The 20403-nt window shown below is 55.4% G+C and overlaps 1 protein-coding gene across 9 annotated transcripts in view; it reads left to right on the top strand.

The window, feature by feature from the left end:
• The first annotated feature begins 6321 nt into the window (after positions 1-6321).
• FLCN (folliculin) overlaps positions 6322-20403 on the top strand; it is a 58632-nt gene continuing 44550 nt past the window's right edge. For 2 of the 9 annotated variants that reach the window (XM_036838200.1, XM_036838194.1), the window contains exons 1-10: positions 6607-6745; positions 10092-10299; positions 10735-11010; positions 12266-12412; positions 13391-13612; positions 14460-14620; positions 16002-16093; positions 17582-17772; positions 19180-19293; positions 20088-20211. In XM_036838200.1, the coding sequence (XP_036694095.1) occupies positions 10762-11010; positions 12266-12412; positions 13391-13612; positions 14460-14620; positions 16002-16093; positions 17582-17772; positions 19180-19293; positions 20088-20211 (1300 nt within the window). In that variant the 5' untranslated portion in view covers positions 6607-6745; positions 10092-10299; positions 10735-10761. Of the gene's footprint in view, positions 6746-10091; positions 10300-10734; positions 11011-12265; positions 12413-13390; positions 13613-14459; positions 14621-16001; positions 16094-17581; positions 17773-19179; positions 19294-20087; positions 20212-20403 lie in introns of all 9 variants that reach the window. The other 7 variants (XM_036838195.1, XM_036838196.1, XM_036838197.1 and 4 more) reach the window with 7 other exon arrangements.

Genomic DNA, 20403 nt, shown 5'->3' on the forward strand with positions numbered 1-20403 from the left:
AACAAGAGAAGCCACCGCAATGAGAAGCCCTCGCACCACAACGAAGACCCAACGCAGCCATAAATAAATAAATAAATAAATAAATTTATAAAAATAAAGTTATCAGTTGCCTCAAAAAAAAAAAAAAGCTGGGAGAGTCTATCAGGCCGAAGATAATGTGTTGTAATTAGAACTCACGTGCACGTGAGTGACAGGGTGGCTTGTGAATTGAGCAGATAACGGCTGTGCTCATGGGGACCTTCAGTGTGGGGGATGCCCTTTTTGAATCTCAGGGGCTTTTTTTTTTTTTGTGAGACGAACACCAGACTTTGCCGCTCACGGGCTCTAGAGCACAGGCTCAGTACTTGTGGCACACGAGCCCAGTTGCTCCGCGGCATGTGGGATCCTCCCGGACCAGGGATCGAACCCGTGTCCCCTGCATTGGCAGGCGGACTCCCAACCACTGTGCCACCAGGGAAGCCCCACAGTTGCATTTTGATTGTGTTCAGGGTCCCTCCTCTTCAGAACCCTGGAATGCGTCTGACTCGGGTGCCCTGATTTAGCCCCAGGATGGTGTGGAGCCTCTGTAAGGTGTGCTCAGATTAAACTGGAATTTGGTCCTTAAAGAACCTCTTGCTAGTAACATTCGCTGTTTAAAATGTGTCCAGTTGTGTAGTCAGTCACGTTTTCATTATTTACAAAAAGAAACTGTGAAACCTCATGCCTAAGAAGTTTCTCTAATAGAGAGGCTTTGGGGTCATGTGGTCTATTGTGACGACCACTGCTTTGCTGCAGTAAAGCAGCCACGGAGCATCTGATCTGTAAACGAGTGGGTGAGGCCGGATCCAGTAATGCTGACGTAAAAATAGGCGAGGGCTGGATGTGACCCTTCATCCATGCTCTCAGTTCTCCAGCTCAGGTGAGGTATGTCATTTTCATGTATACTTCCATGTGCCTGTACTTAGGAAAGAGGAAATATTTAATGGAAATTTTCCGGGTTTCCCTGGTGGCACAGTGGTTAAGAATTCGCCTGCCAGTGCAGGGGATGCGGGTTCGAGCCCTGGTCCGGGAAGATCCCACATGCCGCAGAGCAAATAAGCCCGTGCGCCACAACTACTGAGCCTGTGCTCTAGAGCCCGCGAGCCACAACTACTGAAGCCCACGCGCCTAGAGCCCGTGCTCCGCAACAAGAGAAGCCACTGCAGTGAGAAGCCTGCGCACCACAACGAAGACCCAAAGCGGCCAAAAATAAATAAATTTATATAAAAAAATTTTTCCGGGGCTTCCCTGGTGGCGCAGTGGTTGAGAGTCTGCCTGCTAATGCAGGGGACACGGGTTCGAGCCCTGGTCTGGGAAGATCCCACATGCCGCGGAGCAGCTGGGCCCGTGAGCCACAACTACTGAGCCTGCGCGTCTGGAGCCTGTGCCCCGCAACAGGAGGGGCCGCGATAGTGAAAGGCCCGCGCACCGCGATGAAGAGCGGTCCCCGCACCGCGATGAAGAGTGGCCCCCACTTGCCGCAACTAGAGAAAGCCCTCGCACGAACCGAAGACCCAGCACAGCCTAAATAAATAAATAAATAAATAAAAATTAAAAAAAGTAGCTATAAAAAAAAATTAAAAAAAAAAAAATTTCCTTCTATCAGTGTGGCAAGTTACACACAGTTTTGTTTTTTTAAAAACAATTAGACAACTTCTGATTTACCTGGATCTGAATTAAAATCACCTCAAATGTGTTCGAGAATTCTAGTAGTTGCCAGTCATGACTATTTAAGGAAAAAGTAACTCTCTTGTGGGCTCCTGATGTGGACACTATTAGATTTCTCCCTGAATAGTGATTCACTGAAACACCGCATTATTTTGAAACTTTGATTTCCAGAGGGCCCGGTGTTTAGGGGCTGGTCCCGCGTTCGCAGGGCACTCACGTGAACCCCTTCTGTCGTGTTGGGGAGGAGGGCCCTCACTCCCGGCCCTCACACCTGCCCTCGTGTGTTCTCTTGGTTCCGGGGCTAGAGCTCTGCAAACCTAGGGAGGGAAGAAGCAGGCCCCCCTGCAGTCGGCTCTGGACCCCGGCAGGGTGCTGGGGATCCGCCTCACTGCAGCCCCCGCGTCCACATGGCAATACAGCCCAGGAGGCAGGCCTCCCCCTCCACACAGTCGGGGACCCAGTTCCACTGGGCACCTCCTCCAGCCACCTACATTCTATGAATCCCTTGGGAGACTTTTCCCTTTTCTAACGTGTGGTTAATGGCTTTACTACATTGTTTCTATTAAACTGGCCAGCGGTTTCTCTCGACAGCAGTTGCTTTTGAAAATCTTGGGTCAAGGAGATGAGTGGCCTCGGTTGTTACTAGAAGTGAGCACGAGAGCCCGCATGCTGAGCAGACGCTGCCTGGCGCTGCCTGTGTCTCGTTTTTGAATAGTTACCAGAATCTGTTTGCGCGAATAGTTAAGATAGGCTTAGCCATTCCTTGGAGTTAATTCTCAGCGGCAGCTCACTTTGTGAACACGTTCACTTATGAATACCTGTAGCATTTTGATGGTGCCAGAAGATGGTGAGCTTGCACCTAGGCAATTAGGGCGGTTTCTGAGGTCCAAGGATGTAGCCTGGGGTTGGTGTTCATTAGTGGACCTACTGTTTCTCTGTGGACTCTTGAAGTGTGTACTTCATGTTTTCATGGTACTCTCAGATGTTAATAAGTACTCCAGATTAACGAGAATAACTGATCACCCTCAGAATTCACTACTTGCATTATATGTGTTTCTATTTGTATTGGTGCCCAGTGGAACCCTGCCTCCCCTCAAAGAGGCAGTATTCAGCTTTTAGTCTAGACTTTCTTAGGCGAGTATGCTTGGTCTGCGAGGTCTCCAGTTTGAGATATACCGGTATAAGGTATTCTTTAAAGAAATATCTGGTTGCATGTGTTTGAAATGACAGTAGATGTTTTCTGAGCCAAAGAATGGTACTAAATGGGCAATAATGGAATTTTTCCGGCCTGCATGGAAGGCACCTTCTTTACTTTGTTTAGTACATTGGAATCCCAAACAAAGCTGGATGATAGAACATTCCTGGGAAGAATCCTAACTAGCCTTAGTAACAGGATATAATAATGCCTGTGTCATCTAACCAGGGACAGATGCTTTACTTTTCCAGCACATAATTTAGCAGAGGGTCTTATAAAGCTCTCTTAGCTTTTTAAGCGTGGCATTCACAGGTGGACCGTCCTTGTTCACATTCCCTCCTCTGTGTATGCCAATGGTCAACTTGTGTTCTAATTCTCTCCTATTACTTGCTTTTCAAAGATGCAGTTTTGGATTTGTAAATTCTAAGTTTCTGGGTTGCAACTTGAAACAGTAGCCAATTTGTAGAAGAAAACTGTTATTTGCATGTAAGCCTGAGCAGTTTTGCAAAGGGCCCAGAGAAAATAAATGACACGGTAAATCAGATACTTGTGAATGGGGAAATACGATGGCTACTCTTTTTAGGCAGTTAAATTACTTAACGGTGGTGCACAAAGACAAAATCCTATCTGTATCCTGTCCTAAAATGAAAAGCTGAAACCAGAGAACTTTTGCTAATTGTAAAAGGCATTTAAGGGCTTCCCTGGTGGCGCAGTGGTTGAGAATCTGCCTGCCAATGCAGGGGACACGGGTTCGAGCCCTGGTCTGGGAAGATCCCACATGCCACGGAGCAACTAGGCCCGTGCGCCACAAGTACTGAGCCTGCGCGTCTGGAGCCTGTGCTCCACAACGAGAGAGGCCGCGACAGTGAGAGGCCCGCGCACCGCGATGAAGAGTGGCCCCCACTTGCCGCAACTGGAGAAAGCCCTGGCACAGAAACGAAGACCCAACACAGCCAAAAATAAATATAAAAAAATTTAAAAATAAATAAATAAATAAATAAATAAATAAAAATGCAATAAAATTAAAAAAAAAAAAAAAAAAAGGCATTTAATAAGCCTGTATCCATAATGGACTGTTAAAGTTTATTATTAGACTAAAAAGTAGCTGCTTGGGGTTTAAGAAGCAGCTAGTATTAGATTAAAACACAAGCAAGCTATCAGTTAAATTCTAATTGGGGAGGAGAATTAATTTTTTTAAAGTTTTCTGAAAGTGCTGTGATAAAAAATGCAAAATAAACACTAGGGTTTTTTTTTGTTTTGTTTTTTTAAGAGATAATATTGGACTAGTAATTCTTGCCTTGCAACTGGCCAGACACCTTATACGTAGAGTTGACTGTCTAATAACCCAAAACCTCAACGTGATGTACAAGTCCTGCACAAGTTCTCCTTGTGAAATATTACCCATTACTTGCTTGCTGCCGTTCAGCAGCTTGTCAGACTCTCAAACTGTTACACATATCTAAAAACCCAGGAAATGTTGTCTTGGTTGCTGCAAGAAATGAAAGCTGGGATTATTATTTATTCTTATAACAGGGAACCTATTATAGTACCCTTAAAATAATGACATGATTAAAAGTGTTAGATCCAATTTGCCTACAAATAAAACATACCTCTTCCTTCTGAAACTGAAAACTAATTCAGGGACATGGTGGTTTTGACTCAAAGATAAAAGCCCAGCTGTATTCTATAGCTACACAAGGGCATATGTTAGGGAGAGTGCACCTGAAAACCTCAAAGGACATTTTCACAGTGAGACTTTTACTTTTCTCTCTTCACTTGGCTCTGTGGTCTTGGCAACCGGCATCCGTGAAGGACCGCCCCCCTCAGTCTGGATGCTCAGCTGTCAATACATCCCCAGTAAAGCCCCTTCGTTTGGCAGTAGGAAGGCAGAAAAGCATCAAGAAATCTTTAATTCTGATTGAGCCCATTTCAGTGATGGAAAAACATGTTCTGGACTGTAAATACCAGGCAAGAGTACATCCAGCACTTTTGGTAACATTTCTTAAGATTCCTGTTATGGGATAGAAGCTCTGAGTTTAGCATGGTATTTCATTTAGTTGAGCATTATTGGGGATTATTGCCAGCTATACTTCGTGAACACTGCTGCTGAGTTTTGATCGCCTTTCCCACTGATAAGGTGGGTTACATTTTCTGACCTCTGAGATGTCTCTTTTGTTGAATGTCCCTAAAAGTTTATCCTCTTTGAGTCAGTTTAACCGTTGGTACAATTCACTAATTCAAGGAATTGGCATGTAGTTGTTACTTTTAAACAGATTTATAGATTTATTTGAGAAAGCACCTCCAAACGTGGTGCTGGGAAAGATATTAATGGCATAAATTGGGTCCAGCTGCCGTCGAATGCGCGTTGAGTTTTATTGAAAATGGCAGTGGTTGAATAAACCTTCTTTCACTTGGGACCTCCATTAGCCTATCATCATGGAAATAAGGATAATCTGAGCAAGATGGTGTCCTCCAGTGACAAACTGAGGAAGTTAATTCCTGGAATTAAAGTTACAAAATGAAAAAGCAATTTTTTTTCTTGGCTTAAAACCTGACTAACCAATGTTTCGAGAACACCTACCACTAAGAGAAAACGGGAAATAACAAGATTACAGTTGTTGGAAATGTTTTCTTTTACAAGTTGGAAAGGCACAGACATACTAGGAGGCTGCAAACATTTCTGGAACCTTTCCACTAAGGCTTTCAAAGAGCATTTGGCAAACTCAGTAAAATTCAAGTATGTGAATTGATGAGAAAAGTAAACCTAGAACTCAGGATACCGCTGTGGATCCCGTGGCCAGAGGACAGACTTTTCGAGGCCACGCCTAGCCTCGTAATCCCACGCCCACACTTCTTCACCTTTTACCACAAAGTAAAAGGAGACAGAAAACAACGCGTCGTCCGTCCTTTCCTCGCGTCCCCGCTCCGGCACCTCGAAAGCCAGAGAAGCGGCCCCGCAAGTCAACCACCGGCCCTCAGCCTCGCCCTCGGCCACGTCACATCACGCCCTGAGGGCTTTCGGACTGATCTCTAAGTACACAGGCTGAATAAAAGGCGTCCAGGTTCAAGAAGATTATCACTCGATAACTAGGTTTTTTTAGAAAACTTGACGCGCCCCTGGGTAGGGAAGAGAGGGAACCAATCGCGCATGCGCACCCCGCCCCCCCCCCCCCCGGCGTCGCGCAGTTCGTGCGTCACCGGACGACCGCCTCCCGCCCCTCCCCCTGCCCGCACGCTCCACCGAAGACTGGTTCCATCGGAAATTTAATGAAAACTAACGGTGAAACCAAAAGGAATTACAGCGTCCTTTATAACGTCGCGACGTTCTCTTTCTTTCTTCCTTCGGTGTGGACTGGGAGTCCTAGGATAGATATATTTTTCCTCAAATCTCTTTAAAAAATGTTTTTTTAATTAAAGCATCCTCCCCCCTCCTGGAATGGTTTCCTCCGCCGCTCCTGCCCGCGCGGGCGGAACCACTCCGGGCTTCTCGGTGGGGGCACGAGCTGGTGCGGCGCAGGGGGTCGGGCAGCCACTCCAGCGTCCCGCCTGGCTTTGGAGCTGCTGGGCTCGTGCTGTCTTCCCGGGCTGCGAGTCTGGCGGGGATCCGCGTGCCTCGCGGGGTGGGGGCGTCGGACGGCCCGCTCCCCCACCACGGCCCGCGCGGTGGTACCGCCCGGCCGAGTCACGCGCCCCGAGGCGGGCGCGGCGGATCTGTGAGGGTACACGGTGAGGGGAGCTACTCCGCAGACCCGGAGGGAGGCCGAGGCTGTGGGGAGGGGGGAGGGCCGGAGACCCAGCAGGGGGGCGCGGCGCGACGCGACGCGACCTGGAGCTTGGAGCCAGGGCGGCTCCCCGGCCTGTCCGGTCAGTCGGGCCGCGCGGTCCAGGGCGAGGGGGGCCGAGCCCGCCGGCCGGGGAGGCCGGGCTGAGGGGCGGGGGGCGGGGTCCGGCGACCCTGGAGCTGAGGGGGCGACTAGTATGGCGGGTGCGGTCGGGCGCGGCCTGGTTGCGGAAGGGGTGGGTCGCGGCGGCCGGAGGCACTGGGTCCCCAGCGCGGGGATACTTGGCAGCCCTGCGGGGGCCCTCGGAGTGGCCGGGGGACCCGGGTCTCCGAGAGGACATGCTGAGGCGCCAGGTTACCAGTGGTTGAGTGACAGTGGCGCGACGCCGCGGTGCCTTCGGGTGTCACACGCCTGTCCCCCGTGCAGGAGGCCGGGCCGCCGTCGGGGAGCTGCAGCGTGTCTGATGCGGGTCGAGAGCTGCCGTGCTCAGCGCCTCCTTAACCCTCCGTGGTCCTCGGGCGGACCGCAGTGGGGTAGAGGGACCCGGGCCAGGGTGCACCGCGGGAGAGGGTCGTGCTCACGTCACTGTCGCGGTGGGAGGGGGCGTGGACAGGATCCTACCCTTCAAGGTATAATGTTGAGCTTGTCGGGCGGGGGAGCGTGTTTCTGCCTCTTGGTTTCTGGAAGGCTGGTTGGAAAGGAAGGACTGCTGGGCATCCGATAGAGATTGGAATCGGAGAGTGAGTGGAGACCCGGCGTCATGCTGCCCGAGTTCGGGTGCCACGGGCCGTAGTTCTCTCCCAGGCCTGTGGGGGCTCAGCTTTAGGCTGGTGCCGAGAGAGGTATTTGGACCTGTTGGAGGTCACCTGGCTGCTCTGGGCTGGAGACGGACGTTTTTCCGCGTGCGTAGGTCTGGAGAGCTAAGTTTTATCTAGGCTGTGGCACCCCTGATCCCAATAGTGAGAACTCTTGTCAGACAGGAGTGCTTCTCATTTAAAGCAAAGTAAGAGTAGCCCGTCCCACTTTGATCGTGGATGCTGGGAAGTAGCTTAGCAACATCACCTCTGCTCTCTCCTTCCCATGTGAGGGTGGGCCTGTGGTCGGAAGGGTTAAATGGGCATGAGGTGGGTGCTGCCCCCTAATAACCAAGAGCAGGAAGGGCGAGGACTTTATATTTTTAAATATCTTATGTTTTATATAGACGTTTAAGTATAAGTACTTGTGTCACAAGGGCTTCTTTATGAAACATTGCTGTAGACTTTGACCACAACATCAGCTTTCTGTCGCCTGCTGCCTACCAGGCAGGTGGCCTGCTGAATCACTCAGAACCACTTCCTCCGTGTGATGTTCTCATTTGAGGTTGGCTGTAAGCTGCTTGAATTTTTTTTTTTTCCCCATGCCCCCTGCTCTTAGAATTGGCTCTGATTTTTTTCCTTACCGAGAAAGCGTCAGGCCTTAGAGCTGAGGTGTTGACCGCCGTTGCACTGCCTGACTCGTTGGAAATGGCCTTGCCGGCTGTCCCCTGGGCGGGGTGGCGGCTGTGTGGCCCTGTTGCTTATAGACGTTCGTGTTGACGTCATCCACGAGCGTTCCCCTTTCTGTGGCAACAACCGTTCTCTCTCCAGGCAGCTCCTAAATTCACTTACTTGTCTGCCAGCCGTCAGCGTGGTGCCCGCTGTGTGTCGGGAACTGAGAGGGTGACGGCTGGGTGTGAGCGCTGCCGAGGGCCCTCCCCGAGCAGGGGGCATGGCGGGAGAGGCCGCGCGGTGAGGGGGAGTGAGCCGCTGGAGGTCTGGGGCGGCGTTCTGGGCCTTTCTCACCAGCCCTGCCCTCTTGGTCCTCTGCTGTTCAGAATCTCCATGGAACTCAGGGTCTTCCAGCTGAACGTCCTCCTGTCTTACACTGTCTTCTGTCCCGCTGCTCACCTCCCTCCGGGAGCCCCCCGTGCCCTGGCTCTCCACGCCTGCCAGCTGCCCCTCCTGTCCCCTGTCTGATCCCCAGATGTCTCTTTTGGGTTGGCTCCTACTGACCCTCGCGCTCTAGCCTGTGCCGGGCAGGTGCGGCGGCCCGCGTCACCTGAGTGGTTGACCGCAGACATTGGGTGGTGGCAGAGCGAGCAGGCAGGTAGAGAAGTGGCTCCGAGTGCGGCCGCCAGCGGGAGGCCTCTCTAGGGCCCGTGGCGGGACCCGCCGGGCCCGGTGGTCGAGGATGCCGCTCCCCGGGACCGCTCCGCGGACTCCCCGCCCCCGCCGTGCGTGGTCACGCTGTCTGCTGCCCTGCCTCCGTCCTCCGGGTTCAGCATCCCAAGCAGGTGCCTCTGACTGGCCAGGCCACGCTCAGGCCTGCGCCTGCCGACCAGGGGCTGAGCACAGAGCATGTCTGACCTTTGATTCTGTAATGGGGGGTGGCGTTCTCCAGAGAGAGGAGGGTTTGGATCCTGCCGGTGTCCACTACTCAGTCAGACATTGGTAACCGAAATTGTCCTTCACTGTTTTGAGCCCGGCTGTTCAAGAGAACTTCCTGTGGTGATAGAAATGTCCCTCCCACGGTCTGTGCTGTCCTTTTAAAATGGTGGCCGTGAGCCACATGTGGCTGGTGAGACAGGAAGGGGGCTCTTCATCGTCATTAATTCAGATCTGAGCTGCCACACGTGGCTCCCAGCTACTGTCTAGGATGCTGTGGTCTGGAGAAGACGTGTTCCCACTTTAGCCTGACTCCCAGGCCCTGCTGTGTCACACGTGTCATGTCGTCTGGGCTGTCACTGTCCCGCCTCTGTTTCTCCACTACCTGCTGGAGCCCAGTGGACAGGCGCCCCACCTTAAGGTTTCCCCGCAGAGGGCACGTGCGCCTGCGTCCCCGCCACGCCCTCCCCGCCCTCTGCTGCCCTCCTCCAGGGCGATTTTGCTCCTGTGGTCTCCTGTGGACTTTGCCTCACTGCCTGTCCTCCTTTGTCACCTTGACCAGCTCTTCCTCCCTCGCACGTCTGAGCTCTGGGGCCCAGGTCCCCCAGCCCTGACTGCCCCACTCCCATCTCCCGTGGCCTGTCCTCATCATCTCCACTGGAGGCTTAGTAGGCGCTGCTCTCGGCCGCCTTCTCCTGTCTCCCACGTACGCTGCTTCCCTCTCTGTGCTCCAAAGTCCGCCCGTGAGCAGCGTCTGCGTATCTCTTCGGGACACAGTCACGCTCTGACGGTCCTCAGCGCCTTCCCCCGCCCGCCCTGGCCCGGGCCAGCTGGCTTCCCTGCGTCCACCCTGGCTCCTGCACAGCGGCCAGAACGATCTTTTAAAATAACATTCTAATTTATCGTGTTTCTCATCAGAACCCACCGAAGGTTCTCTAATCTCTGAAGAAAAGTTCAGGGTCTTACCATGGCCTAGAAGGGTCCCTAAAATCCACCTTCTGCTTGTCTTCTGCCCTCGCCCCCCAGCTCTGCAGACATTCAGACCCCGTGACGGCCCCTCCTCAGCCCCCGTGGCGCCCTCTGTTCCTTCAGCTGTCACCTGGGAGCCCTTTCGTCTGAAACTACATCCCACCTCCTCCGGTGTTTCTCTGCCCTGGACCCCTGTCCTCGTGTCCCTAACGCGGTCACCGCACGAGAGGAAGCGGTGTGCCGCGCGTCCCTGCCCGCCTGGAAGGTAAGCTCCGTGAGGCAGCATCACATCACCTGAAACGTCACCCGGCACACGGGAGCCGCTCCGCTGCTGTCCATGGAACAGATGCCCCCAGGGCGTCGTCACGTGTGTGTGTGCGCGCGCGTGTGTGTGTGTGTGTGTCTCCCCATCTGCCCACCTCGTGGCCCTGCCGGCACGGTCCTGACTGAAGGGTTTCTGTGTGATCCCGCGTTCTGTTTCCCCTCCTCTTTGTCCTAACTCCTTGTGGGCAGGGACGGTGTCTGCTTTGTGTCCCCTGCAGCCGATGCAGTGCTGGCGCAGAGTGGGTGCTGGGCAGTGCCGCCTGGCTGGGTGACCGGCCTCTGCTGGACAGAAGCGCGTTAAGGACAGCAGAGGTCGCTGGGCTCCGGAGCTGGCAGGCTCTGGGGCCAGCTCATGGCATTTCCCTCCTCTCCCCAGCAGGCCTGGCCCAGTCTCCAGGGCACCATGAATGCCATCGTCGCGCTCTGTCACTTCTGCGAGCTCCACGGCCCCCGCACGCTCTTTTGCACAGAGGTCCTGCACGCCCCACTCCCGCAAGGGGCAGGGAGCGAGGACGGCCCCGGCCGGGGCGAGCGGGCTGAGGAGGAGGAGGGCGGCATCCGCATGAGCAGCCGCGGCCGCGCCCACAGCCCGGCCGAAGGGGCCAGCGCGGAGTCCAGCAGCCCGGGGCCCAGGAAGTCGGACATGTGCGAGGCCAGTGTCTCCTGGGGCCTTGGGGCTCGGGCTTGACCTCCTGGGGGTGGGCAGGAGGCCGCACGGCGTGGCCGTGGCCTCACGGGCGTGGGCCGTGTGGTGTGCGCTTGCTGCTTTCCTTCCCTCTGGTCCTTTCCCTTCGTCCCAGCTTTAGCTTTTTCAAACCACTCTGGGCCAGCAGACACGGGCCACCACCGTTGGGTCTGCCTTTCCAGCCTCCCCTCGCTCACTCGTGTCCATGTGCTGCCTCCTCGCCTCCCGTCCCCTCAGTCTGGCGTCCTCCTCGCGGGCACCCTGCCCGCTTCGTGAGCTCTGGGGGATGAAGGTTAGGTCCCCGCACCAGGCCGCTTCTTCACGTGGAGCCCTGGGTCGGGACTGGAAGTCAGGGTGGCGTTGGCCCTGTCACTACAGGGTGGACAGAAATCCAGCCGTGTTAGCTTGGTTCCACTGAGAAGCAGTCGGTGAGCTTGAGCTTGACTGATTGATTGTGAGGGATCGAGGGCGGGGAGAAGAGGTGGGGAGGGCCCTCCGCTGTGATCGGCCGCTGCCTGTGATGGAGAGGCAGGCAGGAAGGAGGCCTGGGCGGTGGGGGGCCTTGGGGGCGTGTCCTTGAGCTGGAATGGCCTTGGGAGGCGTCCTGCATCGCCCAGGGAGGGGCTGGCTCTGGGGCCTCTGTGCACAGTCCCAGGTTGGGGGCTGCCGCCGGGGCGCACAGCCTTGGCGCCAGCGTGACGGTGGCTTCAGAGGGGCAGCAGCCAGGGCCGCCGGTCCGGTTCCTTCCCCATGGCAGGGGGTCTGAGCGTGTGTTCTCAGGCGGCCACGCCAGTGCCAGAGTGTGGCAGCCTCCCTTGGCACGAGGTCCCTGCCAAGTGGTCGTGCCCGGATCGAGGACGGAGGCTCCGGGCCTCAGTTTTGCCGCCTGTGCGGTGGGGTTCTCCCGGTAACTCTCACAGGTTTGCTCCTCGGATTAGGTGAGGTGATGGGTACAGAGCTCTTGGGGATCCCTGCTGCGTAAGTGCCAGCAGATTAGGTCCGGTGACCTCCGTGCTCAGTAGGTTCGATGCCCTCTGACGACCTTTGTGATGTGTGCATCCTGACTTTCCTGCTCGGGAAACATGGAAGTCCTCAGTCAAGTGTAACTCTAGGAGCCGGTTGTTTTTATGCGAAAACAGATTGAATTTTCTGCTTGAGGTTTGCATAAGAGTCAGCGAGCGTGTTGCCGGCTAACTGGTTTTCTTTTCTTTCTCGTGGGCAGGGCTGCCGGTCACTCGCTGCAGGGCATCCCGGGTACATCAGCCATGACAAGGAGACCTCGATCAAGTACGTCAGTCACCAGCACCCCAACCACCCCCAGCTCTTCAGCATCGTCCGCCAGGCCTGTGTGCGGAGCCTGAGCTGTGAGGTGAGTACCCGTGACCCGGCGCCTCTGCGAGAGTCGCTCACGTGCACGCCAGCACGCCCTGAGCAAGCTCGGTGTCGGTTATGGGAAGGAAGGCAGACGGCAGCCCGGAGACGGCCGGGCAGGTCCTGGAGACGGCAGGGCTGGTCTCCGGAGTGAGTCACGTTGCACCCCGGTTCGTTGCTAACTTACCGTTTTAAGCACCAGGCTTTCATTATTCGTTCTTCGTGGACGTGTTGCTAAGGTGTGAAGTGTTAGTAGGTGTGTGGCTCCCATCACATGTCACCTTCTTATCGTCTTTGTCAGGTCACAGCCTCAGTGCTCATCACGTGCTCCCTGAGCCGACCGAGGCGTGAGTCTGTGTTTCTAAGACACGTGGCTGCCGTTGTCGAGTTGTGTTAGCTTCTGTGTCTTTGTCACAGAGAGTTCACAGTCTAGTCGCTCACACTTCCTGTCACTGCCCCACTTAATCATCCTCACTCACTGCTGCCATGTGCCCACCTGGCTGTGTCCCTGCTGGTGGGCAGCTGATGGTGTCTGGTGGGGTTGTGTGTAAGAGTGGGTGTGGTGTGAGGGAGACCCAGGTTCTCTCCTACACGTAACATATGCAGATTTTTTATTACGTGGACTCTGCAGTGGCTGTTCGGACTTGCCAGTTCTTTGGTATATTCCAGATGAGTGATGTTGGCAAATCTGAGCCTGGGGTAGATATAATACTTGTATATGAGTTATTTATGACTCAAGGTAAGAAAAATTAACGAACCTACTAGTCCTTGGGTTTCATGGTAACAGACGTTCTCTTTAGGAAGTTCCATCACAGGAGAGATGAAAGCAGAGTTTTCCTTTCTCATCCCTGCCCTTTCCACTCTCCCTGTAACTGATGCTGATTAATTATGGCAGAAAGAAAAGCCTGAGCGGGAGGGTTTGACTGCTGCAGCGTGCAGAGGGCGGTGTCCTGGAGCGGCTGTCCTTGTGTCCCAGGTGTGCCCCGGCCGCGAGGGCCCCATCTTTTTTGGGGACGAGCAGCACGGCTTTGTGTTCAGCCACACGTTCTTCATCAAGGACAGCCTGGCCCGGGGCTTCCAGCGCTGGTACAGCGTCATCGCCATCATGATGGACCGCATCTACCTCATCAACTCCTGGCCCTTCCTGCTGGGCAAGATCCGTGGGATCATCGACGAGCTCCAGGGCAAGGCGCTCAAGGTGGCCCCGAGGCAGGGCAGTGGGTGGCGGGGAGGGAGGGCTCTGTGCAAGGGGCCAGGAGCAGGGTGGCGTTCCTGCCTGGGGGTCCGCTGGCCGCCGCGGAGTCGGAGTCGCGGCGATAAGCCCGGGGTCAGCCGGTGCTGCTGGCTTCAGTGGTCTCTCTCAAGTCTGTCACTGTCCTGCCTCTCGTTTGGCTCTGGCTTTGCTGCAGTCAGATGCCTAGTTGGATCCCCGCTGTCTCTGCTTCCTCTGACCGTCGTTTCAGCAGCCTGTCCGCTAACGGTGTGGCAGACCCGCACCTACCGTGCATCTCCAGCGACGGCCCTGCACCTCCGGGGCCGCCCAGGATAGGCCGGTGGTGCTCTGGTAACAAGCAGTGCTTCAACCCCAGCGGCTTGTTTCTGTTCTGTGTCCATCGCAGGCAAGCAGGGGTCTGCTCGCCGTGGTCAGGCTGGAGTGGCGTTGCTGCTCAGCTGCCTGCTGGGGTGCGCAGGTGGGGCCGGAGGCCTGGCTCCTCTCCCCTCCTCGCAGGAAGTGGTCACGTGTCCCGCCCACACAGGGTCTGAGCAGTGGACGCCCCCCGTGCCTGGGAACGGGGGTGCCTGGAAAGTGCGGACGCCCCCTGAGCCCCGTCAGGTGCCGACTCATCGGCGTCGGGGAGGCTGCAGGAGAGACTCCTAACTGAGTCTCTTCTCGGGCGGCTCCTGATCCAGCTGGGGGACAGAGCTGTTCTCTCTGGGATGAGACCGGGGGCCCTGCTTTGCTCTTGGTCCAGAGAGCAGACTGGGGCCTGGGCTGCCGGCTGGTCTTGTTGTTAAGGGTCTTTCCCCTTCCCCTTGTGTGTCAGGTGTTTGAGGCGGAGCAGTTTGGGTGCCCGCAGCGTGCCCAGAGGATGAACACTGCTTTCACACCGTTCCTGCACCAAAGGAACGGCAACGCTGCCCGCTCGCTGACGTCCTTGACGAACGATGACAGCTTGTGGGCGTGCCTGCACACCTCCTTCGCCTGGTAACCAGACTCGGTCTTCTCGTGGCTGCTGGGGTGTTGGCCGGACTGTGCCTAGGTTGGGGGGGGACAGTTGCTGACAGGCCTGTGCTGTGACGCGTGAGTCCTGAACTGGGTTCGGTCCTCCTCGCCCCTGAGTGCATGGAAGTCGCGTTTAGGCGGAGCTCACTTCCCAGCGATACTTTTAAGGTGAAGTTCCTAGACCAAGACTAGTGGTCTCCCTTTTTGTGAGCAGCAGTGAATGCTTGTCTCGCACAGCGCTTGTGAGTCAGGACTCGGAGCTGGGCTGAGCTGGGCCGTTCTGGCCCTGGTTCTCAGGCGGAGCTGCTGTCGTCTGAAGGCTGGGCTCCCTCGGGGCCGGCAGGTTGGTCTGGCCGTGGGCGGGAGGCCTCTGCTCCTCGCCGTGGTCGTGCGGGTGATGCGGGGAGAGTGAGGTGGGCTCTGCTGGCTCTCGCGACCCAGCCTCAGCGCACACAGGCCCTGCCTGCACCTGCTCTTGTTAGAAGTAGCTCAGCCTAGGTGGGAGGGGAGGACCGGTCTCCGCCTTTGGAAGGGAGGAGTATCGACAGATTTGTGGACACACTTAGGAACCACCACAGTCTGTCCTCCGGCCACAGATTGTTTCTGTTCCTCCCACTGCAGGATACGTTCCTTCCAAAGACGCCCCAGATTCTCATTCCTGTGCAGCACCACCTAAATCAGGTCCTGGTGTGGGTGACGCTCCTCACGTGTAACTCCTTGAGTGCAGCTCCTGAGAACCTGCAAACTAAAGAGAAAAATATTTGTCTCCCCCACCCGACATACAGTTCCTCTTGTCTTTTAGAAATTATTTTAATTTGGGAAATTTTCAGACAGACCCAAAGTATAATACTACAGCGAACTTCACACCCTCCTACTTTAGCAGTTAGCGACATTTTACTGCTTTTTCATCTGTCCTTCACTTTTTCTTTTTCTGGAATGTTTTTTAAAGCAAATCTTAGTTGTGTCACTTCAACCGTAAACCCATTATCACATCCAACAAAATGGACTCATCGCTTAGTATCATGCAGCCCAGTCCACGTTCACTTTTCCTGCTTTGCCTCAGAGTTGACCCTGGCATTGGGACCAGTGCACCACCACACAGGGCGCAGGTCGTGCCAGGCCTCTGAGTCTAGAGCAGCGCCTCGTGCGCCTCTGGCCCCAGCCTCCCTGCCTTCGGTTGGAGGCCTGGGCTGTGCGTCCTGTAGGAACCCCTCTGGCTGGTCGAATCCTCGTGGTGGTACTCAGCTCGTTCTTTTATGCCCATGTTTTCTGTTAACCGGTTGTTAGCTCAAGAGGGTTGATTGGCTTCGGGTCTGGTTTTCCTTTTGGCGAGAACACTGCATAGGTGGCACTTTGTTCCCAGGCTCCTGAAGGCGTGCGGCAGCCGGCTGACTGAGAAGCTCCTGGAAGGCGCGCCCACTGAGGACACCTTGGTCCAGATGGAGCAGCTTGCGGGTGAGCTGGGAGGTGCTCGTGCTGGGAGCCTCTGCCGGCGGTGGCCTGGGGTCGTTCCGTGCTCAGCTCCCCTCTCCTCCATCCCAGCAGAGAGAGCTGACAGAGGGGACCCCAGAAGCAGCGTCCACAAAAGCTGGCCCTTTGCTCTTCGTGGTTTTATTGAGATTTCCTGCCTCATCTTCCTTGACAGTCACGTGTAAGCGTCTGTCCGGGCAGGTTGGGAAAGACCACCCCCGGGGCTGTCGCTCTGGAGAGGTGGGTTGAGTGAGGCTTTTGTGTCGCTATTGTACAAGAAGCACTTACTCGGCCTGTCTGGATGGCGACCTGCTCTCTGCTCTTCAACAGTAAAATGTTGTGCTTCGTTCAGTTGGACCCGAGGTTTTCATCAGGGTGGTGGTTCCCAAGCCTCCTGGTAACCGGGCCTCCCTCCCCAGGTTTGCCATCAGATCTCCACATCTGGGTGTTCTAAGTAACTGCCCAGGGGAGTCTGGGAGTCTGCTTTTCTCTTGGAGATGATTGGATTTTCAGTGACATAGGTCCAGGATCTCAAATGTGGGGCGGGGTGAACGAGGCTCATGATGCCTCTTGTGTGTCCTCTGTTACAACGTGCTGCTTTTTGCAAATGATTGACTTTAACAAGCTGGAGCTGTTTCAGGCTTGTTCCTGTCGTCGGGTGACTTGCATCTGAGCAGGCTTCCCTGCGAAGGGGAGGGCGGGCTGGTTCATCCAGGGCAGGGCTCGCTCAGAGGAGACAGAAGCGCGGTCCACTTTCGCGCCCTCACGGTACGGTCGGCCCGGAACCATTTATCGTAGCGATCACACGTTTCTAGGTTAGTGAAGGTGGCGAGGGCAGTCTGCTGGTGAGATTTATTTGCACGGAGAGCCGCGTGTGTCGGGAGAGAGGAGTGCAGGCATGCAGTGCTCACTGTCACGGCTTGGACGGCATTTTGGTCGCACGGTGAGCATAGGGCTTCAGAGCACACGCTGCAGCTGTACAGACATGCCTTCCGCTCCGGGCTCCAGGACGTGTGTGTGTGCTGTGTGCACGGCAAGGCCCCTTCCCTCGAGCCGTGCAGTGAGGGTGCTGCAGGCCTGGGGTTGTCGTGACGATGAATTGAGGTAGCAGGTATTCCTTTCTGTAAGACGGGGAGAACGGTACTGACCCAGGGCAGGCGAGAGGATTAAAGGACAGAATGTGTGGACGTCTTCAGGGTAGCGCCCACACGCTGTACCGTCCTTACCGTTGACTTGACTTTTCCCACCGGCAGTGGACACAACATAGCAGACTGAACGCCCCGGCCCACCCCAGGGCTCCAGTGGCGGCAGGTAGTGTAGACAGCTGGTCCGAACCAGAAATCAGTAGCCTTGTGGCCGGTTTAACCACGGGGTGCCTTGAGCTGAAGTGGTCGTGTGCAAAGACTTGCGTGCAGAGAGCGAAGGACTCCGGGGCCGCACGTTTCGTAACTGGATGTGTTGTCTGTCTTGCAGACTTGGAAGAGGAGTCAGAAAGCTGGGGCGACTCTGAGGCTGGAGAGGAGGAGAAAGCCCCTGTCTTGCCCGAGGGGGCCGAGGGGCGGGAGCTGACCAAGTGCCCCGCGGATTCGTCCTTGCTCTCAGACTGTGGAAACTGGCAGCCCCGAAAGCTCTCTGTCTTTAAATCCCTTCGGCACATGAGGCAGGTAGGTGGTAGAGGGGTAGAGCCCGGATCAGAAACTCAGGACAAAGCCCCGTCCTCTCCTTCCGGCTCATCTCCATCCAGCACACCTTGTCCTTTGGGTCTGTTGTGTTCAGGGGTGACCAAGAACCTTCTTGGTGGGTGGCTGAAGATGACAGGGGGCATCTGGGGTGTCTTAGCCCCAGGCTCGGTGAGGATGGAGGGGGTTTCTCTAAAGAAAGGCCCAACGGTTGGCTTCTCATATTTCTGTAATCTTGTCATTCTGGAACCTTCTAAAGGAATTGAACAGCATTGTTGGTTTGCGCACAGCATAGATGCTTTGCAAATTGAAAACAGTGGCCTTCCTTACAAAGAATTGGAAACAAGCTGAACGTACGACCCTGGGAATCGCATCCGCGCGATGGCCCGTCGTTCGCTAGGGGCAGGAGCCTGCCCTGCGGGGGGCGGGTGTGACCGTCGGGGGTGCTCGCCGACGCCACGGGTCTCACCGCACGGGAGGGCAGGGGGGGTGACCGCTAGATCACAGAGCAAGCTGTCCTTCCTTAGACTCTCTCTCTGTTTACTTTTACATTGAGCATGAATTCTATCAGAAAACAGTTATTTCTATTTTGGAAAATGAAGTAAAGCCTGATTTACCAGCAGGTGTTCTGTGGGGCTTTGGGGTGAAAACCATTCATTCAGATCGTCCTTGATTTGGCTGCAGTCCTGTTGATTACAGTGGGTTACAGCTAATGGATTGCAGTGGGAGGGGATCTTGAGTTCCACCGGAGGGGGAGTCCCTGGGGGCTGGTGGGCTTTGCTGAAAGGCAGTGTTACAGCCTCCTCTCTTTTTCTGGCCATGTTCACAAGCCCTAAGACAACAGGCTGAGCTCTTCTAGAATGTCAGTGCCGTGGAGTTAATTAGAGTTGATTAAAGCAGGATAAGAACAGGACAGATGAGGAAGTCACAACCCCTAGATTGAGAGACTCACAACCCCAGAGGACATGGTTTGAGGCTGGGGCTCCGGACGTGGATCCGCTCAGCAGGGTGGCCCTGGGCTGCCGGCATCGAGACCGAGCTCTTCCTCGGTGCTGAAGACTCACAACCCTGGCTCTCTTTCGAGTGGTTAGGCCAAAGTTAAGGGTGTAGAGAGAGAAGGTACACGTTGCAAAGAGCTAATACTTTGCTTCAAGTCTTTAAAAATAGAATTGGGTAAAAGATCTTGAAGTATACAAGAGCTCTGGGGTCGGACCTTCAGGTGTGAGTACAGGGCCATCCCTCCTCCTGGTTTCGGGCAAGTCACCCAGCCTCCCCGAGAAGATAGGTGACTTCCTTTCTCCTGCCCGTCTTCCTTCACTCTACAGAGAAAGTTTCTAGGCGAACACACAAATAACTTCCTCTGGACAGAAAGCAGTGCACCGTGTTTTTCAGGTCCTGGGTGCCCCATCTTTCCGGACACTGGCCTGGCACGTCCTCATGGGGAACCAGGTGATCTGGAAAAGTAGAGACGCAGACCTTGTCCATTCAGCCTTTGAAGTTCTTCGGGTGAGAGGATCTTCTTTCCTTTGTGTTTTGTGGCAGGACGGTATTGGCCTAGTGGGTTTTTAAAAAATCTGTTAAGATGTGTCAGAGACTCGTTGCAGACGTTCATGCCTGAATCTAAGATCTGTGTTTTTCTCCAGTGTTAAAAATGGTATTCATCTGTGCTTTCACTGTTGAGGGCCCAAGTTCTATCCCTGGTCAGGGAACTAAGATCCCACAGGCTGCGCAGCGCGGCCAAAAAAAAAAAATGAAAGAAAAAAAAAGGTAGTCATTTTTGGCTTTGATTTCGAGCAAGGAGTCTGTGCTGTCCTGGTAGACTGACCGCTCTCCCATCCGCCCTTCCCCAAGCCCCGCGTCCCTTTGAGAAGCCACCTGTGCCACAGAGGCGGGCCTGGGTCCCCACGTGGTCCTCCGCACAGAGCCTGATGGATGGGCCGGCCGGAGTGCACGTGTGGCGTGCTGTCTCCGTCCCACAGGTGTAGGGGGTGCCAAGGCCCAGGTCCGGCTCTGAGCGTGTGTGCGTGCCAGCCCTCTGCCTTGGCCCGTGAAGGCACAAGATGAAACGCTCTCTCAGACAGCTTAGAATCCCTTTGGCGGGTGAGGGAAGAGACAAAGATCTGAGAAGTCGGAGAATGATGGATGAGTTAACCCTGCAGAGCGGGCCGGGATGAGAGGGGCCAGGTGGGCGACGCCTTCTGGGAGGAGAGGGCTCTGAACCGAGCTGCAGGGGGCTCGTGGGGTGTGGGTGAGGGACTCGGGCGGGGCAGCGCTCAATTCTGGGTGGTTCTGTCCTTCAGACCATGCTGCCCGTGGGCTGTGTGCGCATCATCCCTTACAGCAGCCAGTACGAGGAGGCCTACCGCTGCAACTTCCTGGGGCTCGGCCCCCACGTGCAGATCCCTCCCCACGTGCTGGCCTCAGGTGTGTGCCGCGTTGGTCTGGGCTGAGCCGGGCTCAGAAGTGAAACCACGTGACTGGACCTCAGCTGCGGGTTTGAGGGCGATGCCTGCGGGCCTCATGCGGGAAGACCCACGTTGCAGGACCAGCTTTCCCCATGACATTGGCTTCTAGTGTCTGTCTTGAAGACGGGTGAGGGTGGGGCTGGGCAGCTCA

This window comes from Balaenoptera musculus, chromosome 20 (assembly GCF_009873245.2).
Source record: "Balaenoptera musculus isolate JJ_BM4_2016_0621 chromosome 20, mBalMus1.pri.v3, whole genome shotgun sequence".
Lineage (NCBI taxonomy): Eukaryota > Metazoa > Chordata > Mammalia > Artiodactyla > Balaenopteridae > Balaenoptera > Balaenoptera musculus.